The 25202-nt window shown below is 49.5% G+C and overlaps 1 protein-coding gene across 1 annotated transcript in view; it reads left to right on the top strand.

Moving 5' to 3' along the window:
- Positions 1–25202, top strand: part of ELAVL1 (ELAV like RNA binding protein 1) — a 42661-nt gene that overhangs the window by 2029 nt on the left and 15430 nt on the right. Inside the window, exons 2-3 of the mRNA XM_047777257.1 lie at positions 11772–11959; positions 22631–22734. Coding sequence (XP_047633213.1) covers positions 11788–11959; positions 22631–22734 — 276 coding nt within the window. The 5' untranslated portion in view covers positions 11772–11787. The remainder of the gene's footprint in view (positions 1–11771; positions 11960–22630; positions 22735–25202) is intronic.

Below are 25202 nucleotides of genomic sequence, written 5' to 3' on the forward strand. Positions count from 1 at the left end.
TTTTTTTTTTAATGCAGGTCTGATTATGTTACTCCCAATTAAGAGTCTTCGGGTGGGGAAAAATAATTTTTTAACCTATTTATGTGGCTTAAAAGCTACCTCAAGTTTGAGATCCCAGGTCTTTTGCACTCTAATCCTCCCTTCTGTTTTGATTTTACCTGCACATCAGCCCTAAGCGCCAACCCTTCTCTACCTGTTGCCCCCACTGCCTGGAATGCCATTGTCCTCCACCTCGAGATCTCTTTCTCATGCTGTGTGGCTCAGGTCAGAGCTCACTCACCATTTGAAGCCTCCTCCGACTGCCACACTTCCTCTAGCCACACTGCAAATATTTCTTCCCTCGTTTGTGTCCCCATCTCATTCAATGGAATCAAATGCTGGTGAGAGAAGTGCAGTTGCCTCCTTTCGCCCCAAGGTGGCAGTAGTGATGCAGCGAGACTGATCGGAGAACTCTCGGTCGGGGAAGACCAGAGGAAACCAGACCACGGAAGGGAGGTTAGTTTTGCTTCCCTCCTTTAACCAACTTTCTCTGCCCTGATGCTATGTCCTAGGCACCATGCTAGGCTCTGGGGTGGGGGGGAGGCGCATTGGTGATTGCGAGGCGTTGCATAGATTGTTTTAGCTCACTCTGTTGAGTGTGATAATGGCTCTGTGCTGACTGATGTGGAAACAGAGAAGGAAACTGTTCCCCCATAAGGGAGATCACAGAATCTTCCCAGAGGAGGTGAAGCTTGAGGGGTGGGAAGGAGTTAGCCAGGCCAAGACTGTGGGGAAGGACTTGGCAGGATGCAGGAACGGTACAGGCAAAGGCATGGAGGCAGGAACATCTTGGTTTGTGCAGGGAATTGTGTGGTATTTCAGAGGTAAGACGGTGAAGTGAGTGGTGGCAAGAGGACTCACACAGCTGGTGTGCTGAGGGCATGGGCGTGTCCTGTAGGCCAGGCCAGGGCTAACAGTTTCAGTTCACAAAGTGGAGGAGGCAGATCTGCACACGGAGGAAGGACTGTAGGGGGCTATTGCTGAAGGCCAGCAAACCATTTAGGAGGTGGTGACTTTTCCTGTAAATCTGAAAAATGACAAACATGACCCAGGGCTATAGTGGTGGTAAAGACAATTAAGGACCCAGGACCCAGTGGGTGTTTAGCTTTGGAAAGTGAGCAAGATAAAACAGCAGTGGTTGATTCTGAGTCCCTGTCTGAGTGCCTGGAAGGTAGATAACGGTTACTAAGAGAAACAGAGAAGGCAGGAGGAGTGGTTTGGAATGTGGACACAGACATCACTGGAGTAGGAGGCATGTACATGGATAGAGAGGAAGTGGGAAGGTGGCAGAAGGTAGCATCCATACATGTTGATGGGGCTTGATCATACGCTTGCTGCCCACTGTCACTTGACCCAGAGTCTCGTGTGCATTGGCCACGTCAGTGAGCATGCTTTTATAGACTGAACATATGAAACCTCACTGCTTGTTCATTGTGGCAGGGAACAGGGAGAAGGAGAAGAAATCACCTCCTCAAGGAATTTACAACCTAAATCGGGGAGAAAAGACTTAGATAGATTTGAGAGATCAAGTAATAAAAGGATGAAGCCTCGGGTAGCAACAGCATTGAGAGCGTTGAAAGAAATGATTGTTGCTTGGGTTTTGTCTTTGATGAAAGAGCTGGTGTCCAAACTGGTGATTGTGATCAGAGAGGCGTGGGCAGCAGTTTCCAGGTGCAGCCAGTAGCCTGAGTAAGTAAGGAGTCGGGCACAAAGAGGTCCAGACGCCTGAGGGGACTGGCTTGGGCAGGCAGAGGCTCAAGAAGGGGAACTTGGAAGTCAATTCAGAATAGTATGCCAGGGGCAGGTGGTAGAGCGTTTCTGGGCAGAGTCAAGAGGTAAGCTTGGAAGATTGCTTTTCTGAGTGAGAGGTAAGGATGGACAGACCAGTCAAGAGGTTTTTGCAGTACTGAGGTGGCCCGGTAATGGCCTGAACTTGAAGGTTGGAACTGGGACTGCTTCTTTATCTTGTATGCCTACTGCCTTGCTCCTGGCTCGTGGTTGCACTCTGTGTGTGCTAGAGGAAGGAAGGTTAGAAAGGAGCTCAGAAGTGACTGGATCCAGCTGTCACTTCAAAGAGACATTTATGGAGTTCCCATTGTGGCTTATCTGTAACGAATCTGACTAGTATCCGTGAGGATTCGAGTTCGATCCCTGGCCTCGCTCTGTGGGTTAAGGATCTGGCGTTGCTGTGAGCTGAGGTGTAGGTTGCAGATGTGGCTCAGATCCCGTGTTGCTATGACTGTGGCATGGGCTGGCAGTTACAGCTCTGATTGGACCCCTCGCCCAGGAACTTCCATATGCTGCAAGTGCAGCCCTTAAAAAAAAGAAAAAGAAAAGGCAGAGACATTCATGCCAGAGGAAAGATTCACAGGAGAGGGAACAAAAGAACAGCCCAATGGCAAGACCGATGTCACCAGGAACAGGGAGACAAACAGAACAGGAGCAATATGGAGGGAAAAGACTAAACCAGGTTTGGAGAGCTCAGTTTGAAATAATCGTTTGGCCAGGAGACCAGCCAGGAGTCACTATAGGCAAGAGGTGACAGGAACCTGAACAAGGATGATGGCAGAGAGATGAGGGCAGAGTAAGACATCTCAGATGTAAAACTGGTAGAACTTGGTGCTCACTTGGCTTTGGAGGATGGAGAGAGGTGGCCTGGGTACAAGTGTGTGTGTGCCACCAACTGAAGTAACTTGGGAAGAGGAGCAGGTCTGAAGAGGGTGGCGAGGATGGGAGGAGAGGAGATGGGGATGCTTTCAGCAGGAGGTCAGGGAGAAAGGCGCTCACTTTGATTTTGTTAATAAAGAGTACAGGGACAAGGAGTAACCGTTGTAGGTCAGTGATAACAAACCCAGCTAGGATTTCCCATTGTGGCGCAGTGGTTAACGAATCCGACTAGGAACCATGAGGTTGCGGGTTCGATCCCTGGCCTTGCTCAGTGGGTTAAGGATCCGGTGTTGCCGTGAGCTGTGGTGTAGGTTGCAGATGTGGCTCGGATCACGTGTTGCTGTGGCTCTGGCATAGGCCGGCGGCTACAGTTCTTATTCAACCCTTAGCTTGGGAACCTCCATATGCCACAGGAGCGGCCCAAGAAATAGCAAAAAGACCAAAAAAAAAAAAAAACCCAGCTAGTATGCGTGAGGATGCAGGTTTGATTCCCTGGCCTCGCTCAGTGGGTTAAGGATCTAGCATTGCTGTGAGCTCTGGTGTAGATTGCAGACAAGTCTCTGACAGACCTAAGCTCTAGCACTAACCCCGCTGCTAATTAGCCAAACCACTGTTGGTATGTTATTTCCCGTCCCAGAGCTTCAGGCTTCTCGTCTGCAAACTAGGGGGTGACCACCTACTTTGCAGCTGGCAGCTACAGCTCCAATTCTACCCGTAGCCTGGGAACTTCCATATGCTTTGGGTGTGGCTCAAAAAAAAAAAGGTATGTCTGTCAAAGCCTGTGAGTTTTTCCTTCCAGGACATGGAGGGACCTTGACCAGCCAGAAAGAAGCCAGAACTCTTAGCAGGGCTGTGGTCTGATCAAGTCCCAACTGGGGCCCATGGGGACTTTGATGCATCCAGACACCGGGCTGCACCTGCCCCTCACCTGCTGTGCCTCTCACCTGGGCTGCTCAGCCTGGCAGACATGGAATTACTATGACCTAGCTGAGCTGCCCCAGCTGGGCAGCTTTCCCCTCGCTGGGCTGTGGGAAGGGAAAGTAAGGAAACAGGGACCCTGTCCACCTGAGTGAGCCCTCACCTTGCATAGCCATTATAATTGGGTCAGATGGTACCTTCAGCTTTTTTCTGGTACCAGAGTATTCCCTGGGTGACCCTACCTTCCTAAGACGTTCACCTTGGAGAACTGGGGACTTTACATCTGGAAATGACCTTAGAAATAATTGAGTCCAAGCCCTGTCATATGATGTGTGAAGTGTCAGGGTTGAGCCTGAGGATATATTTGACTGTTCTAGTTTTGTTCTGGCCCAAGTTGTTTAGAAAGCCTCCACTGTGACTATAAAATGAGACAGATTCTCATGGGTGCCTGATGGAAACCAGTCTTGTTGCTTTGCATATATACCACCTACGTATGTCTTATGTCATTTATACACACACACATACACACCCATCCCTTATATACATAGTAGGTATACTGCCGACATGGACATCACTGAAGCCACACAGACTACAAGGATTGTTTAAAATTGTGCAGTGGGAGAGTTCCTGTCATGGCTTAGCAGTAAGAAGAACCTGACTGGTATCCATGAGGAAATGTGTTTGATCCCTGGCCTTTCTCAGTGGGTTAAGGATCCAGCGTTGCCGTGAGCTGTGGTGGAGGTCGCAGATGCGGCTCGGATCCTGCGTTGCTGTGGCTGTGATACAGGCTGGCGGCTGCAGTTCCAATTTGACCCCTCACCTGGGGACTTCCATATGCCACAGGTGTGGCCCTAAAAAGACACACACACAAAAAAAATAGTATGATGGGGCTAAAAGCCTTCTGAGGTCATCCAAACAGGACTTCTCTGTGATATTTCCGTTACTAGAAACATTTACAAATCTGCAGGAACTGCTTTGCTAAACTAAGTTTCCCTTGATTCTGTGCATTGGGGTGGGATTGGATGATCCTAAAAAATTAAGATACTAAATGTGTTAATAGACTGTAGGTACAATTTCTTTTTATTTTATTTTATTTTTTGTCTTTTTGCCATTTCTTGGGCTGCTTCCTGCGGCACATGGAGGTTCCCAGGCTAGGGGTCTAATCGGAGCTGTAGCCACCAGCCTACACCACAGCAACGCAGGATCCGAGCCGCATCTGCAACCTACACCACAGCTCATGGCAACGCCGGATCTTTAACCCACTGGGCGAGGCCAGGGATCCAACCCACAACCTCATGGTTCCTAGTCGGATTCATTAACCACTGAGCCATGACGGGAAGTCCCCAAGCACCCTTCTTTAAAAGAGTGCACCAAGGAGTTCCTGTCGTGGCTCACTGGTTCGCGAACCCAACTAGCATCCATGAGGATGCTGGTTCAATCCCTGGCCTCGCTCAGTGGGTTAAGGATACTGCGTTGCTGTGAACTGTGGTGTGGGCTGGCAGCTAGAGCTCCAATTGGACCCCTAGCTTGGGAACCTCCATATGCCGTGGGTGCGGCCCTAAAAAGACAAAAAGACAAAAAAAAAAAAAAGACTACACCAAATACACGTGATTCTCAGAAGAATTTGAGACCCTTTGTCTGGGTCTGTCCCTTTCTCCTTTGTGTGCCTGTGTGACACACCTTTACTTTGCCAAGTACCCTGTATTTGCTTGGGGACCCTTGGTAACAATGATGTAGTCTTGGCAGATGATTACAAGTTAGAGTGATTCTTGCTTCAATAGATGTTCATGCCAGTGGTGTGTGGGCATTGAGAACTGGAGTGACCCAGGATCCTGTGAGTCTCTTTAAAGAAAAGTGAGGAGGTGATGGAGGGAGTGGGTCGTCCCTGCCAAGGCAGCAGCTGAAACAAAGGCCCAGAAATATGAAGGTCTGTGGCACACTGGGGAAACTTGAGTGAGGGGAGAAAGGGGATGAGCGGGGCCATCGTGAAGGGCCTGGCCTTTCTTCCTTGGAAGGCTGCTCTGTAGTGACAACTTGAGGCCTGGCCCTGTTACTTATTAACAGTGTAATGACTGCCCTTGAGCCTCAGTGGGTGGTGACCCCACTGACCTGGAGAGCTGGAGGGGAGGAGCTGGCTTGTTGGGGCTGGGCATAATGACCTGGACGAGTCCACGGGGCTGCTGCATGGAGAGATGAGCTGAGAGACAGCCAGAGATGGCCACGACCTGAGAGTCATTGATTGTCAGGCAGATACCAAGGCCCGGCTGTGGTTGGTGCTTGTGGGGACAGAGCTGGTTTGACCCTGGATGAGATATGCAGATTTGGAAAAGTCAGAGGAAGGGATCTGGATGGCAAGGTGGCCCCTACATGCCTAGAAACTCTGCTCTTGGGGTTTGGGTTCTTCGTTGTTGCCAGTTGACTGAGAACAGGCTGCTCAGCCTTGAATGGATGTGTTAGGTGAAGTCAGCATGTGGAGGAACAGGGCTGTCGTGCAGAAGTTCCATTTTTTAAATCTTAAAAAAAATTTTTTTTTCCTTTTTATGGCCGCATCTGCAGCATATGGAAGTTCCTGGGCCAGGGGTCAAATCACAGCTGCAGCTGTCAGCCTACGCCACAGCAATGCTGAATCCTTAACCCTGGTTTGAGGCCAAGTATCAAACCCGCATCCTCACGGACACTATGTCAGGTTCTTTTTTTTTTTTTGTCTTTTGTCTTTTGTTTTTTTAGGGCCACACCTGCAGCGTATGGAGGTTCCCAAGCTAGGGGTCAAATCAGAGCTGTAGCTGCTGGCCTACACCAGAGCCACAGCAACGCCAGATCTGAGCGGCGTCTTCGACCTAAACCATAGCTTATGGCAGTGCAGGATCCTTAACCCCCTGAGCAAGGTCAGGGACTGAACCCGCAACCTCATGGTTCCTGGTCGGATTCGGTTCCACTGCACCGCGACGGGAACCCTTTTGTCAGGTTCGTAACCCTTTAATCTACAGTGAGAACTCCTACTATTTATTTATTTATTTATTGCTCTTTAGGGCTGCAGGTGTGGCATATGGAAGTTCCCAGGCTAGTGATCCAATCTGAACTGCAGCTGCCAGCCTACACCATAGCCACAGCAGCTTAGGATCTGAGCCATATCTGTGACCTACACCACAGCTCAGAGCAGCACTGGATCCTTGACCAGCTGAGCAAAGCCAGGGATTGAATCCGTGTCCTCATGGATACCAGTCAGGTTCATTTCCACTGCACCACAACAGGAACTCCCTGAAATTTATTTTATTTATTTATTTATTTATTTGGTCTTTTTTTTGCTGTTTCTTTGGGCCGCTCCCGTGGCATATGGAGGTTCACAGGCTAGGGGTCTAATCGGAGCTGTAGCCACTAGCCTACACCAGAGCCACAGCAACGCGGGATCCGAGCCGCGTCTGCAACCTACACCACAGCTCACCGCAACGCCGGATCCTTAACCCACTGAGCAAGGGCAGGGACTGAACCCACAACCTCATGGTTCCTAGTCGGATTCATTAACCACTGCACCACGACGGGAACTCCTGAAATTTATTTTTAAATTCAGTTTTGACAAATGAATAAAATCATGTGACTACCACCATGATCAAGCTGTTGGAAAATCTTACCACCTGAGAAACAGAAATATTTGCTCATGTTCCCACTGTGTTATAGTCAACCCCTTCCTTGCTCCCTGCACCTGGTAACCACTGATCTATCCCTGTGGTTTTTGCCTTTTTTTCTTTTTTCTTTTTTTTACTTTTTAGGGCCACAACTTTGGCATATGGAAGTTCCCAGGCTAGGGGTCAGATCAGAGCTGCAGCTGCTGGCCACAGCCACAGCAGCACCAGATCTGAGCTGCATCTGTGACCTACACCACAGCTGGTGGAAATGCCGGATCCTTAACCCACTGAGCGGGGTCAGGGATCAAACCCGTGTCCTCATGGATTCTAGTCAGATTCTTAACCTGCTGAGCCACAACAGGAACTCCAGTTTTGCCTTTTCTAGAATGGAATCACGCAGTATATATCCTTAGAGTCAGCAGTGTGTTTGAGACTGACGCAGATTGTGAATAGTAGTACTTTTTTATTGCTGAGTAATATTCTGTTGTACCATGTACAATAAAGTTCATCCACTGAAGGCTTGAGGGACATTAGGATTGTTCTAGTTTTTGGCAATCATGAATAAAGCTGCTATAAGCAATAATGCATAGGTTTTTATATATGAATAAAAGTCTTTATTTCTTGTGTGTGAGGACTAGGAATAGGGTTGCTGGGTCTTATGGTAAGTGTGTATTTAATTATAAGAAACTGCCAATCTTAAATGGCTGTAACATTTTTACATTTCTACCACCATGAAAGTTCTAGTTTCTCCATATCCTCACCAGAATTTGATATTGTCTGTTTTGTTGTCATTGTTTGCTTGCTTTTGTTTTATTTTGCTTTAGACCTCCTAAATGGGTAGTGGTACTTTGTTGTGATTTTAATTTGCATTTCTCTAATACCTGTTAGAGGTGAACATCTTTTCATGTCTTTATTTGCCACTCACATATCTTTTCTGTGTCAGTTCACATCTTTTGTCATTTTTAAAATTGGGTTGTTGGAGTTCCTGTCGTGGCGCAGTGGTTAACAAATCCGACTAGGAACCATGAGGTTGTGGATTCGGTCCCTGCCCTTGCTCAGTGTGTTAAGGATCCGGCGTTGCCGTGAGCTGTGGTGTAGGTTGCAGACGCGGCTCGGATCCCAAGTTGCTGTGGCTCTGGCGTAGGCCAGTGGCTACAGCTCCGATTCGACCCCTACCCTGGGAACCTCCAAATACCGAGGGAGCGGACCAAAGAAATAGCAAAAAGACAAAAAAATAAAATAAAATAAAATTGAGTTGTTGATTTCCTTATTGTTAAGTTTCAAGAGTTTTAAAAAAATATTCTGGATACAAGTCCTTTTTTCAGATGTATGATTTGCAAATATTTTCTTCCAGTCTTGGATTGTAATTTTCCTAGCAGTGTCTTTTGCAAGAACAAGTTTTAAATTTCAGTGATATCCAGTGTATCAGTTTCTCTTAAATGGATTTGGCTTCTGGTATGGTATCTAAGAAATCTTTGCCTCACCCAGTGTCACAAAGATTTTCTCCAAGAAATTTTTCTATTTTTACATTTTAGAACAGAGGTCGGCACACTTTTCCTGTAGAAAGCCAGATGGTAAATATTTTCAGCTTTGTGAACCATATGGTCTCTGTCACAGCTACTCGACTCTGTCACTGGAGTGCAAAAGCAGCCGTAGACAAAACATATGCAAGTGAGACTAACTGTGTGCCAGTAAAACTTTATTTATAAAAACAAGTAGTGGGCTGAACACACTTGGTCCTCAGGCCATGATTTGCCAACCACTGTTTTAGAAAGCTAACTTTTTACCTAACATTGAAGACACCCCACACTGGATAATGAGAATGGGTAATTACTGCCCAGTTTATCATTCATGAAAGCAGGGTGAGGGGGATAGATGCCTAACTTGGAACAAGAGTGAAGGGAGAAAGGGATAAAGGGAAAAAAAGAGGAAGAAAAATGTCTGAATCACATTTTGAGCAAACTTCAGTGTGCATTTAGATTTTTCAGAGTTAACCCTTGTACTTTGGTTCAGGCTTTAGCAAATAATTTTGTTTGTTTGTTTTTGAGCTAATGATCTATCTTAAAGTCTCATGGCCATAGGCTGTTTAACTGATTTGTGGAGTTTTTCATGATTAAATCCATAAGGGCCAAGCTTTCTACTAAAAATTGTATTTATTTAACCATCCCCATTAAATAATTGTATTTATTTAACCATCCCCATTATGTCCAGCATTTTACTTTTTCCAGCAATGGGCTTGTGTGTTCCTCCAATATATCGCCCTTCATATGTGTGATTATTTCTGTAGAACAGTTTCCTACAGCTCCAAGTCAGAGGGTAGCCATTCATATCAAAATTTTTGGTAAGTGGGAGTTCCCCTTGTGGCACAGTAGAAACGAATCTGATTAGGATCCATGAGGATGCAGGTTTGATCCCTGGCCTTGCTCAGTGGGTCAGGTGGGGATCTGGCATTGCAGACGCTCAGATCCGGAGTTGCTGTGGCTGTGGTGTAGGCTGGCAGCTACAGTTCCGATTCGACCCTTAGCCTGAGAACTTCCACTTGCTGTGGGTACAGCCCTAAAAAACAACAACAGCAAAAAAATTTTTTTTAAGGCACTGCCCTGTTACCCCTCCTAAAGGTTGTACCATGTCATAGTCAATCAGTTGTGTGTAAGGGTGTCCCCCCCCCCCATCCTTACTTACATTGGGTTTTATCCATCCTGGGTTGTATTCCATCCAATATGACAAAAAGTAGTTTCTCTTTTTATTTTGCATTTTCCTCATTGTTCATGAACTTAACTTCTTTTCATGGCTTATTAGCTATTTAAGTTGCCAGCATCTATTAGTTGCAGCTTATATCCTTTGTCTACTTTTCTGTTAGTGATGTGTTGATTTTTCTTATTAATTTGTAGGTGCCCTAAATCAGTTTTTTCCCACCTCAGCAGTATTGACACTTTGGCCTAAATAATTCTTGGTTGCTGGGGCTGTCCTGTGCCTTGTGGAATGTTTAACAGTGTCCGTGGCCTCTACCCACTAGGTGCCAGGGGCACACCAGCACCTGCAGTTTTGAGAGCCAGCAGTGTCTCCAGGCACTACCCAGTGTCCTGTGGGGACAGCCTTACCCTGGGGGAGAACTGTGGGTCTAAATAAGGTGATTGGTAGTGTTTTCTCCCAGGCTGCTGCCTGTGTGTGTGTGTGTCTGAGAGAGAGAGAGAAAGAGATGCCTTTACCGAAGTTTTTAACCTAGAAAGTCTAATGTGGCCTATCTTTTATGTTATGGTTCTTGATGCTGAACAGTTTTGTAAAGAGCAAGGAGCCTGAAACACTTTTAGGTAAATAAAAGAAATGCTGGGGGATTGGACTAATTTTTCATGTGGTTTACCATCTGAAGCAAGTGAAAGAGTGGAAAGTGAGAAGGGGAAAGGCAGAGAAGAACTGAAGTTCTCCATCAGGAAACAGGGAACCAGACTTGATTCCTCGATTCCTCTCTCCTTGTCTTGGGGCAGGCAGGAAATCCTAAGCAGGAAGTGTGTTCAGATTTTTATATAACCACTGGCAAGACTGTTATTAAAGGAGGCTAAATGCTCCTGACACTGGGCACTGGATTTTGAAGCATAAAATCAGAGCTGGGCAGTAGGAATCTGGAGAGAGGGGTGGGCTGCCCCCTGAGACCTCTCAACTGTGGGCAGCAGGGTTTTTCTCTCGTGATAGCATTTCAGCCCCATGGGGTGTCTGCTTCTTTAGAGGCAGTGACACAGGACATCTTAGAAGAGACAGCTACACCGCAGTACCTGTGAGCAAAACCTAGAGCTAGTGGTGCTTTTAGAAGATCTATCATGGCATTGCCATGAGCTGTGGTGTAGATTGCAGATGCGGCTCAGATCCTGAGTTGCTATGGCAGTGGCATAGGCTCCACGTCTTTGTGGCTTCCTAGCTCCTTTCTTATTTTTTGTTTGTTTGTGTTTTGGGTTTTTTTTTTGTTTTTTGTTTGTTTGTTTGTTTGTTTTTTTCTTTTGAGGGCTGCACCCACAGCATATAAAAGTTCCCAGACTAAGGGTCAAATCAGAGCTACAGCTACTTGCCTGCGTACAGCCACAGCAACATGGGATCTGAGCCAAATCTGCAGCCTGCACCACAGCTCATGGCAATGCCAGATCCTTAACCCACTGAGTGAGGCCAGGGGTCGAACCTATGACCTCATGGATACTAGTCAGGTTTGTTACCACTGAGCCACAGCAGGAACTCCCCTAGCTTCTTTCTTTTGGCACAGAATAACACTCCATTGTGTGCACATACCAGATGACTGGTGTGTGTTTCTCCATTCGCCTACTGAAGGGCATCTTGGCTGCTTTCAGTTCGGGGCCAGTTAGGAATAAAACTGCTATAAACATCCACATGCAGGTTTTTGTGTGGACATCATTTGAACTTGCACTGTTGAAAAGAATGATGCCTAAGTGCAGACGCAGTTGTGAGTGTTGCCTTAATAGCCTGCAAATTGGAATTCCAGCACCTGGGACTGACTTCAGCTTTTTTTCCCTCCTGCAGATCTTAAGAAAATACAATGTCTAATGGTTATGAAGACCACATGGCCGAAGACTGCAGGGATGATATCGGGAGAACAAATTTGATTGTCAACTACCTCCCTCAGAACATGACCCAGGAGGAGTTACGAAGTCTGTTCAGCAGTATTGGTGAAATCGAATCTGCAAAACTTATTCGGGATAAAGTCGCAGGTAAAGAACCAGAGAGGTTTTTGTAGAGAGGGTACGTGCGGCCATCGCGCTAGGCACTGTCCTCTTTGCCTATGACTCTGCAATATTCGTCAGCACAGAGGATCCGAAGCCTTGAAATGAGGGCTGACAAGTTTCCCTTTTATCTCAACTCCTTTTGCCAGTGGGCTGGGGTAAGATGGGCTGTAGGGTGCCAAAAGAGGAAAAGTCCATTGTAAGACAGAGATGGTGGGAGGGGAAGGAAAGTGAGGGGACATGAGACACCAGAAGCACTCTGAGAGCTGGAAGGGACCAGAGAGTAAAGCCTGGCCTGGTCCCATGTGTAGAAGAGACTCTGGCCAGCACCCTGCCTGGGGAAGGCCTACCCTGTCTCCCTCTACATAGTCAGGCCCACAGCAGAACAGAGTCCCCTCTAGGCAGCCCTTTGTTAGGTTTGGGCCACTCTGACTGACTGCCGTCACACTATCCTCTCGAACGTCTGAAACACGCTGGGCTTGAGCTTTCGGGGGCTGGAGCAGCGCAGCAGATCATGGCAGGCTGTGGGGTTGGCAGGCCAGCTCAGAGGCCTTCTCTCCCACACTGTCTCAGTGTGACCAGAAGCCTATGAGCCTCAGTGTTTCCATCTGTGAGGTGGGGATGGTGGCTTCTGCATCCTGCTACTGCCTGCCTCCTAAGGCTTGCAGAAGGCCTGGTACCCGGTAAGTCTCTCCCCCTAGAGAGGCCTCTGTTCTGAGGGCATGGTTTATGTACAGAGACCAGTGCTGTGAAGCACTTTGTCGTTTCTTTTCTCCCCAGGAGGGAATATTCTAGAGAGCCCTTCTCTCTCTCCCCCTCCTCCCTTTCCCCTTCTTTCTCCTCCCTTCCTTCTCCCTGCCCAGTCCTCTTGGGAGGGCTCTGGCTGCCACCTGGGCTTATAGGATAGCGATTCCCTACACCAAAAAATACTTGCTAAGTAAAAAGCCATATTTACTATGTAAATACAATAATACCTTATTATATTTTCAATATACATTAGAATAATATTACTGAACCCCATATACCCATCGTCCTCTTCCATTGACTCTCAGCATTTGCCAATAACACGAAGGTCCCTGTCCTGGGATGACTCCTGCAGAGGCTGGCTGGCTACTGGGCAGGGAGTTAGTTCATCAGAGGGGAGTTTTGAACTTGAAAGTTCTTTAAGGACCCTTCCATTTCTCAGAGTCTGCGATTTAATAAATGTCTTCAAAACAGGAACTGTAGGTAATACACACAAAATTGAACAGTGTTGGAATGTTCTAGAAAGCACTCTCTCTCCAGTTCTAGGAGACCACCTTGATTAATAAGAGAGTCCTTGTTCAGAGGGGTTTTGAAATTCTCCTGCGCTGCTCCTAAGTCTGGCTTTTCTCCTTTTATGTTCTGGTAGAAGGGAGTCTTCAGCAGCACTGATATTCCTGAGCGAAGGCAACAGGCTCTGTGAGCCAGCCTTCTCGCTACCTGACTTCTTTGTCTCTTGGTTTGTTGTGGTTTTCAAAGGAATGAGCTATGTTAATAGGAGCACCTAGATTTGGTGAGATCAGTCCGGAGAGAACTGGTTTTGAGAACCCACGAAAGCAGGAAATGTAATTTGGAAATGATTTCAGTTCAGAAATAAACTTTTCCTGCTCTTTTTGGGTAAGGTGAGTGTGGTGCACCAGGAGTTGTGGAGTAGGCGGGCCTGGATTGGCATATCAGTTCCACACCTTGCTAGTGGTTCTTTAAATTCAGTGAACTTAACTTTATGGAAAACCTGTTGCATTCACTTTTGTCATCCTCCCACTGGTGTGTGAAAACTCCTTCGAGGCTGGTCCCCAGCTGTGGCCTCACGTGTCACTCCCTTTTGTCCTTTATTACACTGCCCTGGTGACACTCTGGATGTGGTTATGGTCTTCTGATTGCTTTTTCCCCCAGCGTGGCTCAAGGGCCCGTCCCAGAGAGGGTCTCCCATCCCCGAGGACAGGCGCACCCCCCTGCCAAACCCCGAGCCCAGCCTACAACAATTTCAGCGTGTTTTCTCCACCCAGGCCCCCTTTCCTCTCAGGTGATGACTGCTTCCTGCTTCCCAGCCACCTTCTCCTCTGTCCTGTCCTTCTCAGCTTCGCAGGAACCTCAAGTTGTGCAAATACCCACTTTTCTGGGTCTTTCCAGAGTCATCCGCCAGCCTTCAAACATGCTCTAATCTCTGTCCTTAAAAGAGTTCTTGGAGTTCCCGGGTGTCCCAGCAGGTTAAGGATCCAGTGTTGTCACTGCTGTGGTGTGGTTTGATTCCTGGCTCAGGAGATTTCTCCCTGCCATGGGTGTGACCAAAAAATTAAAAATGAGAAAGTCCTGGAGTTCCTTTTATGGCTCAGCAGTAACTATTATTATCTATTATTCACGAGTACTCAGGTTCGATCCCTGGCCTCACTAGGTGGATTAAGGATCTTGCGTTGCTGTGAGCTGTGGTATAGGTCACAGATGAGGCTCAGATCTGGTGTTGCTGTGGCTCTGGTGTAGGCCAGCAGCTGCAGCTCTGATTTGACCCCCTAGCCTGGGAACCTCCATATGCCATGGGTACAGCCCTATAAAGACAGAATAAGTAAACAAATAGAGTCGTTGCTAGATTCCGGGACTCCCTCTAACTCGAGGCTGCTGCACTTGAGCACTGCCAACATTTGGAACTGGGTAACTCTTGTGGGATGGCTGCCCTGTACGTTGCAGGGTGTTGAGCAGCATCCCTAGCCTCCACCAGGTAGATGCCAGTGGCACCTTCTGAGGTGCGAAAACCACAAAAATGTCCCAGACATTGCCTTGTGTCCCCTGGGGGGCAGAATTGTCCCCGAGTAAGAACAACTATAGCTGATGTCCTTCCTCTCCTGTTCACAGGGCCGTCTCCTCCTTTTGGAAACTTCCTCTTCCCTCAGCTTCCATAAACCCCCACCCCTGCTTTCTCCTTCATCTGAGGCCTGTCTCTGCCTCTCCAGCAGCTCTTTCCCAGCCATTAACTTAGGCACTCCTCGACTTACTCCTAAGCCCCCTCTTCTTCCTAAACCAACACTGGGGTGAGCAGATGCACCCCCATGGCGTAGTTTTAAATTTTTTTGGCCATGCCCGCAGCATGCGGAAGTTCCAGGGCCAGGGATCAAACCTGTGCCACAGCAGTGACCCAAGCCATAGTAGTGGCATCTCTGGATCCTTAACCTGAAGCCACCAGGCTTAGCTTTATATTCAGTTTGGCCCCTTCTCTTTCAACCAGAAAGTTGTTCTGAGCTCCAGGCTCTTGTGTTTCCCAAGCTGACCTTGACTTTCCCACAAGCCATCTGCTCGTTTCCCAGGGTCTCCATCTTAGCAGATGGCACCACTGTCTACTCAGTGACTCCAGTCAGAAATCTAAGCCTGACCTTTGACATATGTCCCTGGCACTCATCCTTCTGGATGCTTCCATTCCTTTTCCTCCATCTCCTCTGCCACCATCTAAACCAGGTCACATCATCCTCTGCCTGCCCTATTACTTTAGGCTCTTAACGGGCCACCCATGCTCCCTCCAGACCATTCTCCTAACTCCTTTTCCTCCTGGCAAAGGAATCTCTTCAACACAGCAAATGTCCCGTCTCTCACCTGATTTAAAACCCTTCAGTTTCTGGGCCCCATTTGCTTTCAGATGTTTTCCTGGCCTGACCTAGTCAGCATTAGATGCTCCTCTTCTAATGAGGCTCAGATCTGATCCAGGGCCGTCTCCTCCTTTTAGAAACTTCCTCTTCCCTCAGCTTCCATAAACCCCTGACTCTTCTAGCAGTCAGACTGATCTGCAGTGTGGGTTTGCACACTGCAATGAAATTGGAACTTTCTGGCCCAGTAGACCCTTATGGTTCTCAGAGGCAGGGACCCTATTGTATCCCAGATGTAGCCACATAATTGGTGTTCGTTGAATAAATGAATGAATGAATGAATGGGGGTTGGGGGAGAATGCAGATCAGCATGGACATTCATTCACTCAGCAAATATTTATTGAGTGCTGGCCAGGCCAGGCACTGGTGATAGGAGGAGTGGGGGACAAGGTGGTGGCTGGGATGCTGGGAATGTTTGATGCGCTGGCCTCACGATTCAGAGTATTTCTGGCCAGCCAGGCCCCTGCATTGGAGATACACGTTTGTTGTTGCCTGTTCCACCCACACTCACTACCTAGCCTTACTGTGCAGCCCTGCCCTGTTCTCTGTCCTGGTGTCTAGCCCTTCTGCAGATGCCATATGGCTGATAGGGGACCATGAGCCAGCCTCTACCCTCCTGGACTATGTCACATTGGCCACTTGGTCCCCAACCTGCACATCCAGCTTCTCTCTCTTGTCTTGTACCTCCAGTTGGGATAAAACCCGTAATCCTGCCTGCAGCTCCCAAGTCTCCTTGAGACCCCGGGCCCCTCATTCCCAGCCACTGCACCCCCCACTCACCCTCCTCTTGGGCTGGACTGAGTTGCTTGTCATTTCCCAGACACACCTTGCTCTCACACTCTTGTGATTTTGCTGATACTGTTCTCTCTGTAGGAAAGCCCTTCCACTATACCCAGCCTGTTTTTTTTTTCCCCTTAATATGAATCACCTTTGTTCCTACAGAGAAAAATTTAACATGAGACAAACAGGAAGGAAATTTTAAATTATCCACAATCCACTGTTAGTTTTTTGGTTCATGTCCTTCCAGTCTTTTTTCTTTACATATGTTCATGAGCAGTCATGTACTTTTACAAAACGGACTCATACTCCCTGAGCTTTGAGGGAAACTTTTCTTCCTACATCTTTGAACACTTTTTTCCCTGTCACTGGGTCTCTCCATGGTCACAGTGGTTACATAGTATTTTGTTTTGTGCAGGTTCTGAGTTTACAACAGGTTGTAACTGTTTTTTCATAGTTATTAGCCCCACTGACATAACTTTCCTGGCACAAATCTTTGCTCAGTGGTTATTTCCAGAGGAAGTCTTCCTGGAAATGAACTGGCCGACAGGAGAGCATATACTTTCTAAAAGCTCTTGGAGTCTCCTTGTGGTTCAGCAGGTTAAGGATCTGGTGTTACTTCTGTGGCTCTTGTTACACCTGTGGCTCTGGTTCAGTCCCTGGCCCGGGAATTTCTTTGTGCCATGGGCTCAGCCAAAAGAAATAAACAAACAAAAGGCTTTTGATCCATATCGCCAACTGGCCCTCCGGGGGGTCTTCAGTTCTCACACCTTTCTGCTTAGCCCTGCCATCCCCTAGGCGGGGCAGGGTTTCTCACCTCTTCTCTTAAGTGAGAAATGACATCTGAATCTGCTCTTGGTGGCAGTTCGCATTTCTAGTAAGGTTCATCTGTTTTCATATATTTACTGGCTGTTTGTACTCTCTCTTTTTTTTTTTCTCCCCTTGGCCAAACTTGAGGCACACAGAAGTTCCCAGGCCAGGGATGGAACCCACACTACAGCAGTGACCCAAGCTACTGAAGTGACAATGCCGGATCCTTAATCCATTGCGCCACAAAAGGACTCCTGTTTGTAATCTTTTTTAATAAAAGGCCTCTTGTCCTTTGCCCATCTTCCTTCCTTTGGCACATTTCCTATTTTGTATTTATTGCCTAATTAATATATTCATCCCCCCCACCTCCAAGACCCAGTCTCTCTCCCTCAAGGACATCTTCCCTTGAGCTCTTGTGGATCTTTTGAGAAAGGACTCAACTGCCCTGACCCTTCATGTTGCAGAGTAGGGCCTCGTCCATGGGGCACCTGCCTTCCTCAGCTGCGCACCCCAGGTCAGGGTGAGGAGCCCTGCTCTGATCTGTGAAAGCAAGGCGAAGCGCCATGGAATCATCTCTTAGTCCTCCTTATCCGTTGTCTGAAAAGAGCGAGAGATATTTGCAAATGCAAGAGCACTGACCCAGGAGTCACCCAGTAGGGATGTGGAGTGCTTGGCATGGAGGCAGCCTTGGTTTCTCCAGGGCAGCGGCTCTCCGGGGCCCATCTCTGACCAGCAACAGCACCTGGGGACTGGGAGAAACGCATCTCAAACCCCAGCCAGACCCACTGTTTCAGCCAGTCTGGGTGTTTGAACCTTCCTGGAGGGAAGGCAGTGCTGGTGCCCAGGCAAGTCAGTACTCGAGCTGAGGAGCTCTTCGTACTTGAGAGCTGGGCAGAGGCAGGGGGGTGGCGCTGTCCTCGCACATCCCTAGACTGGTCCCAGGGGTCCTTCCCCTCATCTCCCACCCTCCCTGCTCTACCATAGCTCCCATCCCCGATCTGGTTGCCCCCACCCCTGACTCTTGCGGGCCTCACCCTCAAGCCCCAACAGCCTGTGCAAGATCCGTGCCCTGTCTGAACTCATCCTTGATCACCCTCGCACCCCCTCCCACAGACAGGCAGGCAGGCAGGCAGACAGACAGACACACACACACACACACACACACACACTCTCTTTCTCTCTCTCTCTCTCTCTCTCTCTCTCTCTCTCTCTCTATCTCTATCTCTATCTCTATCTCTATCTCTCTCAGGGCTAGTCTTTCATCGCCCCAAAGGGGGAGATGCCAGGAGCTGACCTGCCTTCGTGGCACTGACTCTGGCAGGCTTGCCGCCTCCAGGGAACAGGAGCATCATCTATAAAGAGCTTTGAAGTGCACCTTCCCATTCCTGCCTGACATCCTGGGTCCTGGACTGAGGAGGGCCCTAGGGAGCTGTCATTACCCCGAGTGGCTTGTGGACCCTGTTAAGAGAAACAGTAGCTTGGGAAGTGAGGGCCTTTCTGCAGGCCTGCTCTGAGCACAGACCATCAGGTGGGGACTCTGCATAACCACAGGGGGCCCCACTTCTCTTGCGCTTCCAGCGGCAGTTCTCTACCTGGGCTCAACACTGGAGTCACAGCTCCTGAAGCTGTCCCCTCTCCTGCCCTCCCCACCCTCATTCTGATTTCATCGGTCCAGGATGTGGCCTGGCGGTGATCGTTTCTATCAGCTGCCCTGGTGATTCTAACAAGCAGCCAGAGTTGAAAGCAATTAGATTACGGTGGAGGAAAGGGTGGAGATGGGTGCTCAGCACTATGTTAAGCCCTTTAATTTCCTACCTCATCCAGTGGATAAGAACCAGGGACTGCCCTTCACTCCTCACCCGACTTCTGTCTCAGTGTACATAGATGCCCACCTCGGAGAGAAGAACAAACTGGGGGACAGAGCCAGTCCTGGCCTGGGCACGCAGCCCCCCAGAGCTCCCTCCTGCATCAGCCCATCTACAGGTCCGCTTGGTGGCTCTTCCTTCTTCCACCCCTGCCCTGGCGCATGGCCCCTGTCTCACACCTCATCCAGCTCACAGGCGCTCCATGGTCTCTGCACTGGCCTTGGCCCCACTATGGCCAGTGTCTGCCCAGCAGCCATCTCTGGACCAGTCCCCTTGTTCATTTTGTGCTGCTGAGGTGGCCTCCTTTCATTTCCTGGAACACACCATTGTTGTCTCCGCCTCAGAGACTTGGCTCTTGCTCTTGTGTCTGGAATGCTTGCCTCCAGCCATTCCGGTCTGTCTTCTAACATCACCTCCTCAAAGGGTGCTTCTGACCACCCTGTCTCCTATGGGCCTGTCCTGTTAGTCCCTCTCACACCACCACAGAGATTCTCCTTGTAATCCCTGTGATGGCATTTTCATGTTTCATTAAGGCCTAAATTATCCTCCTCAGTGATTATCATGAAACCCCCTAGCCAGCCTGGCATGATGTCAGATACATTGTAGGTGCTCAGTTAATACTTGTGGGAGAAGACTGGAGAGGGAACAGGTCTGAGAAAAGAGGCAGAGGCTGTCTGAGGTTGTGTGACCTCTTAGGTGACATTGGCAGGTATGGGCACCCATGGTAGTCTAGGAAGTCAACCCAGGAAGAGTGGATGACAGAGGGTTGAGTGACCTTGACAAGGCCAGCAGGGGAGGGGAGCAGAGGCCGCCAAGCACCTGGAGAGAGGAATCAGCAACTAAGGCTGGGCAGGGCCCGTGTTCATGGGCCAGGAGAAGCCAGCTGCAGCGGAAGGCACAGGAACATGGCCTGGGGCACCTGAAGCACCAGGAACGGAGACAGGTGGCCCCAGCTTGAGACTGGCCTGTGGGAGGAACAGGAACACAAGAAGACTGGAATGCGGGTGGTGCCAACCAGAAAGAGGCAGAGGAGCTGGGCCTGACAGGAAGGCTCCATGGCCTGGCTCTGCAAGAGACGGGCAGAGAGAGGTTGGAGGGCAGGTGTTGAGGAGTAAAAATCTCAGCAAGCCTGGAGTTTGATTGGAATCCATATGCCAGACATTCTGCATTCTCTGCTTTAACATTTGTAGTCAAGGACCCTGAAGTTCCAGGCCTGGAGCTGGTGTCATCTTCTGAGCTGCAGTTCTGATTCTCCTGCTCAGTGGGCCCCACAGCCTTGCTGCTCTGGCGTCCTCACTGTCCAGGGCCCTGCCGCCAAGGCTCTGAGAGCCGTGGAGTTTTGTTAAAAATGTGGATCTGGGAGGGTCAAGTTTCGGTTTTGTTTCTTTAAAAAAGAAAGTGGCCAGTAATTTTTGTGGCTCCTCTGCCCTAGGGAGAGCCTAGCTCCACAAGGCTCTCGTTACATGGGGGCTGTGGGGAGTGACTTCCTTCCACATGGGGCTAGGGTAACTTTACAGGGGAGAAACCTGGCAAGCTGACCGCCTTGGCCAGGAGATCAAGGCCAGCATCAGTGATGAGTCATGTGGACAGCACGCACACTGGTGTCACGGCATGAGAAGGGCGCTCACTCTGTGGTCTTTACTCCTAAAAACCCATTAGAACTCCATTGTGACCAAGAGAAAAACATCTGACGAACCCAGATTGAGGGAGACTCTGCAGCATTCCTGACCACTCCTCAAAACTGTCAAGGCCATCAATAATAAGAAAAGTCAGAAACTCACACCAGCCAGGAAGAGCCTGAGGAGACTTAACAAGTAAATGTCACATGGGATCGTGGATGGCATCCTGGGACAGAAAAGGACATCAGGGAGGAGCTAAGGCGATCTGAATCAGATATGGACTGTAATTCAAAACCATGTATCAGGAGTTCCCGTCGTGGCGCAGTGGTTAACGAATCCGACTAGGAACCATGAGGTTGCGGGTTCGGTCCCTGCCCTTGCTCAGTGGGTTAACCATCCGGCGTTGCGGTGAGCTGTGGTGTAGGTTGCAGACGCGGCTCGGATCCCGCATTGCTGTGGCTCTGGCATAGGCCAGTGGCTACAGCTCCGATTCAACCCCTAGCCTGGGAACCTCCATATGCCGCGAGAGCGGCCCAAGAAATAGCAACAACAGCAACAAAGACAAAAGACCAAAAAAAAAAAACAAAACAAAACAAAACCATGTATCAGTACTGGTTTAAGCGTATCCTCCTAGGATAGGATATAACTAATAGGGGAACTGGGTGTGGCGTATATGGGATCTCTGCATTATCTTATCATATCTCTTTAAATCTAAAAAATAAGTCTTTTCATTTGTTTGTTTCCAAGTGGCAAAACTGGGTTAGGCTCTCCACTGGGTCTCACTATTGGGCAGAACGGGCCTGGGTTCCTCAGCCGCCACGCCAGCACATCTGCCATGAGGACTCCTGGCTCAGGCCTCATCATGTTTTTGCCATCCAACAGAGGGATGGCACAGAGCTCAGGGACGGGGGCGCCTCTGTCCACCTCTCACTCTCTGTTTCTGTGCCCAGAGCGGTGGCTAGTGCAAGGGGGGAGGGCACTGACACGATGCAGGGGTGGGTAAGGTGTGGCCTTGGTGGCAGTTCTCTTCCCTGGGCCTGCTCCTTCAACTCCAGCTGTCATCCATGGCTTTTCTCTGGGCCTCCTAGCGACCTACAGCCCCTCCCTGGCAGTGCTGTGTCCCTCCTGTGGTAGCTAGTTGGTGGTCACTCCCGCCACTTCTCAACAGTTGCCAAGAAGTTGGGGACATCGTGCCTGTAACCCTGGATTTCTTGGGGAAGAACTCAGGTTTGCACATGCCTTATGACTTCTCCAGGCTTCAGCTGATGATTCTGTCACTGTGGAAGCTGCTGCCAAGGGGGGCCCCCTGGCCAGAGCTGTGTAGGTGAAGCATGAGCTTCCATCTCCTCTTCCCCCAGCTGAGTTTCAGGTTTGGGAAGTGCGGGGAGTGGACACTGGGTGGCGCCAGAGCCCAGCAGGCCTTCCCATTCTGGGGATGGGAGTGGCCTAGACTCTCACAGCTGTTCCTCACTGAGTTCTCCCACCCGTAGGTCCTGTCCTGTCCTGTCCACTCTGTGATCATCCTCCTCCTCCATCTACACCCAGCCTCTTCAGAGCCCGCACCCAGCAGCTGGCACCAGTGGGACAGATCCTCCTCAGGGCTTTGTGATGGGTTACCCAGGATGCTCTCAGTAACAAAGCATTTCTTATTAAATAAACTTTTTTAAAATTAGGAAAATAGCATTTCTTCTTTGTGAAAAATGTAAGAGTTTGCCAAGGAAGCGTGGTGAATAAACCATCAACATAGATTGTAACCGTTATCTCTAACTTCCTTCCCGGAGGCCCTGGCCCTTGGAGTTCTCACGTCTTTTCTTGATCTTCTCTCTGGTCTTGTCCTTTTGAGCCCCCTTGGACATAGTCCCGTTCATCCTCCCCATCTCACTCTTTCGCTCACTGGCTCTCAGTGGTTTACTGATGTCCCCTTGTTGTCTCACACAGGACACAGCTTGGGCTATGGCTTTGTGAACTACGTGACTGCAAAGGACGCAGAGAGAGCAATAAACACGCTGAATGGCCTGCGGCTCCAGTCAAAGACCATTAAGGTAAAGAGCTGCGATCACCATCCCCTTCCTTCTGGCTGTGCAGGGGTCTGCGCTGAGCCCTGGCCTGAGTGAGGGACCACCTTACCCCACAGGCACCGTCACCGCACCATTAGCACAGTCACTCCTCAGGGGCCTGGCACTTTAAGGGCATCTGGGGAGCATCCTGTCTGCTCAGAATCGAGGCATTACCTGTCAGATGCCTGTTGAGTGGTGATAGTCCCAGGCCTTGTGCCTCTGAATCATGTCCTCAACCCCGCCAGCAAAGGGAGGGGCCCCATAAAGGACTTGGGTAGGGGCAGCCCCCTCCCAACCACGGTGCTCCCGTCCTCATGCAGCACCTGACCCAGGCATCTGGCCAGCACTACCTCCTGCTCACTATCTCCTGGTTATTGCTATAGTGGTGGCATCCGTCTTGCCTCTTGCCCAGGCCTCCTGCCCCGGCACAGCCAGTTGCAGTTCCTTTCTCGTCAGTGTATTCAACATTCATGTGGCAAGTGTTTATTGAGTGCCTGCTCTGTGTCGGGCAGTGAACAAAAACAAATTTCGTGCCTTCATGGCGCTGGGGGGGTGTGTGTGCGTGCGCGTACGCATGCATGTGTACATGCAGAAGTAGATGTCGCAGAGGTGCATGGGGGCACTGTGTACTGTGGGGAGCCTTCCTGCTCATTTGAGAGGACTGAGGAAGCCTTGCAGTACAGCCTGGGGAAGTCTTGGGCAGATTGTCACCACTGTCATTCCCAATTTAGGGACTGCAGTGTCTTCCTGGGATGAGTTTGTGAGTCATCCAGGCCTCACAGGACAGCTTCCCCAGCCTGCTTGCTCCTCTCAACCTGCCACTGCAGACCACCCCCTCCTTTTCTCAGCTCAGAGCCCTACCTTCTCCCCACTCCCAAGTGTCTTATTTCAGGCTCTGCCCACACCTGGACTCACCTTGGGTTTTCCCGACCTTTGCTCCCTGCTGAGCCATCCTGGAGAGGATGCCACCTCCCCACCCCAGGCGGGACTTCCTGCCGCAGTCCCTCAGTGCTGTGCCCACCACCCCTCGCCTCCAGACCCGGCGAGTCAGCCCTCGTTCCTGAGACAGGTCCACCAGTCATCTCCTCAAACTGAAGCCACTGTGTCCTATTGAGCCTTTGCCTCTGCCAGATCCTCACACCTAGTTCTGGGAACCAGAAGTCTGAGATCCAGGTTCCTCCCAAGAGCTGTGAAGGAGGATCTGTTCCATGCTCCTCTCCCAGCATCTGGCGGTCACTGAATCTTGGACAGTCCTCAGCTTGTAGAAGCATCACCCAGTTTCTTTCTTTATATCTTCTCTCTGAGTGCCTATCTATGTCTAAATTTCCCCTTTTTTATGAGGACCCCAGTCATTGATTTGGGGCCATCTTACTCCACTTTTTTTTTTTTTTTTTTTTTTATGTTTAGGGCCACACCCACAGCATATGGAAGTTCCCAGGCTAGGGGTCGAATCGGAGCTGCAGCTGCTGACCTACACCACAGCTCACAGTAACCCTGGATCCTTAGCCCACTGAGCGAGGCCAGGGCTCGAATCCAAGTCCTTGTGGATACCAGTCGGATTCTTAACCCAGTGAGCCACAAGGGGAACTTACTCCACTTTGACCTCATCCTCACTAATTACATCGATAAGGATCCTATTTCTGCCTGAGGTCAATATTCTGAGATACTAGGGCTTAGGACTCCGACATCTGACTTTGTGTGAGAACATAATTCAAAAATCCCTTCTTCTTCAAAAACCCCTCAGGAATGTTTCCCAAGAACAGGACAGTGGACCTCATTGAGGGAAAGGAGCAGATGACACCAGGAGCTTAGAAAAGAGGGTTCTAGGCTTAACATCTCAGAGCAGGTCCCAGGCCTACCTGCTGTGCTGTCGCACACCTGCCACATGCTGGGTCTCTGGTGCAGTCTCCTCAGATTCTGATTTGACTCTAAACTTGACAGTGGCTGAAGAGAAAAGGGAAGCTTCAGTGGTCATCAAGGTCCTTAAAGACATTTGTGCTGAAAGGAATTGAAGTACATTTGGCTCTGAAAGCACTTCCTCTGTGGGGCTTTATTAGAGGACAGTCACACACATGATCAGTGCCAACCTCCATGATGCTCCCCTGGTGCTGGTTTGGGAATATTCTTTCCCACAGTGTCCTCCACCAAAAGCCAAAGGCAGACCCCAGATACAGCCTGTGACAAATCTACAAGGGGCCAGACATGATGATCCTAGGAGGCAGCTCTCTACTGGCCCAGCCTGATCCTGACCTGCCTCCCTCCTTCAGCCATCCTGCCTGAAATCTGATGCCTCTCGCTGGAGCATTTGGTAAAACTGGACAACAAACAGTTGGACTGACACCCTCTGGCAGGAGTCTGAGCAGGGTGTTCTGTGGGGCTGGTTGATGACCTGGAAAGTTTAGGTCCAGATGGAAGAGGGAGAGAGCCAACCTTCTACCTGGAAGTCGAGGAGT

The sequence above is a fragment of the Phacochoerus africanus genome, chromosome 4 (genome assembly GCF_016906955.1).
Source record: "Phacochoerus africanus isolate WHEZ1 chromosome 4, ROS_Pafr_v1, whole genome shotgun sequence".
Taxonomy (NCBI): domain Eukaryota; kingdom Metazoa; phylum Chordata; class Mammalia; order Artiodactyla; family Suidae; genus Phacochoerus; species Phacochoerus africanus.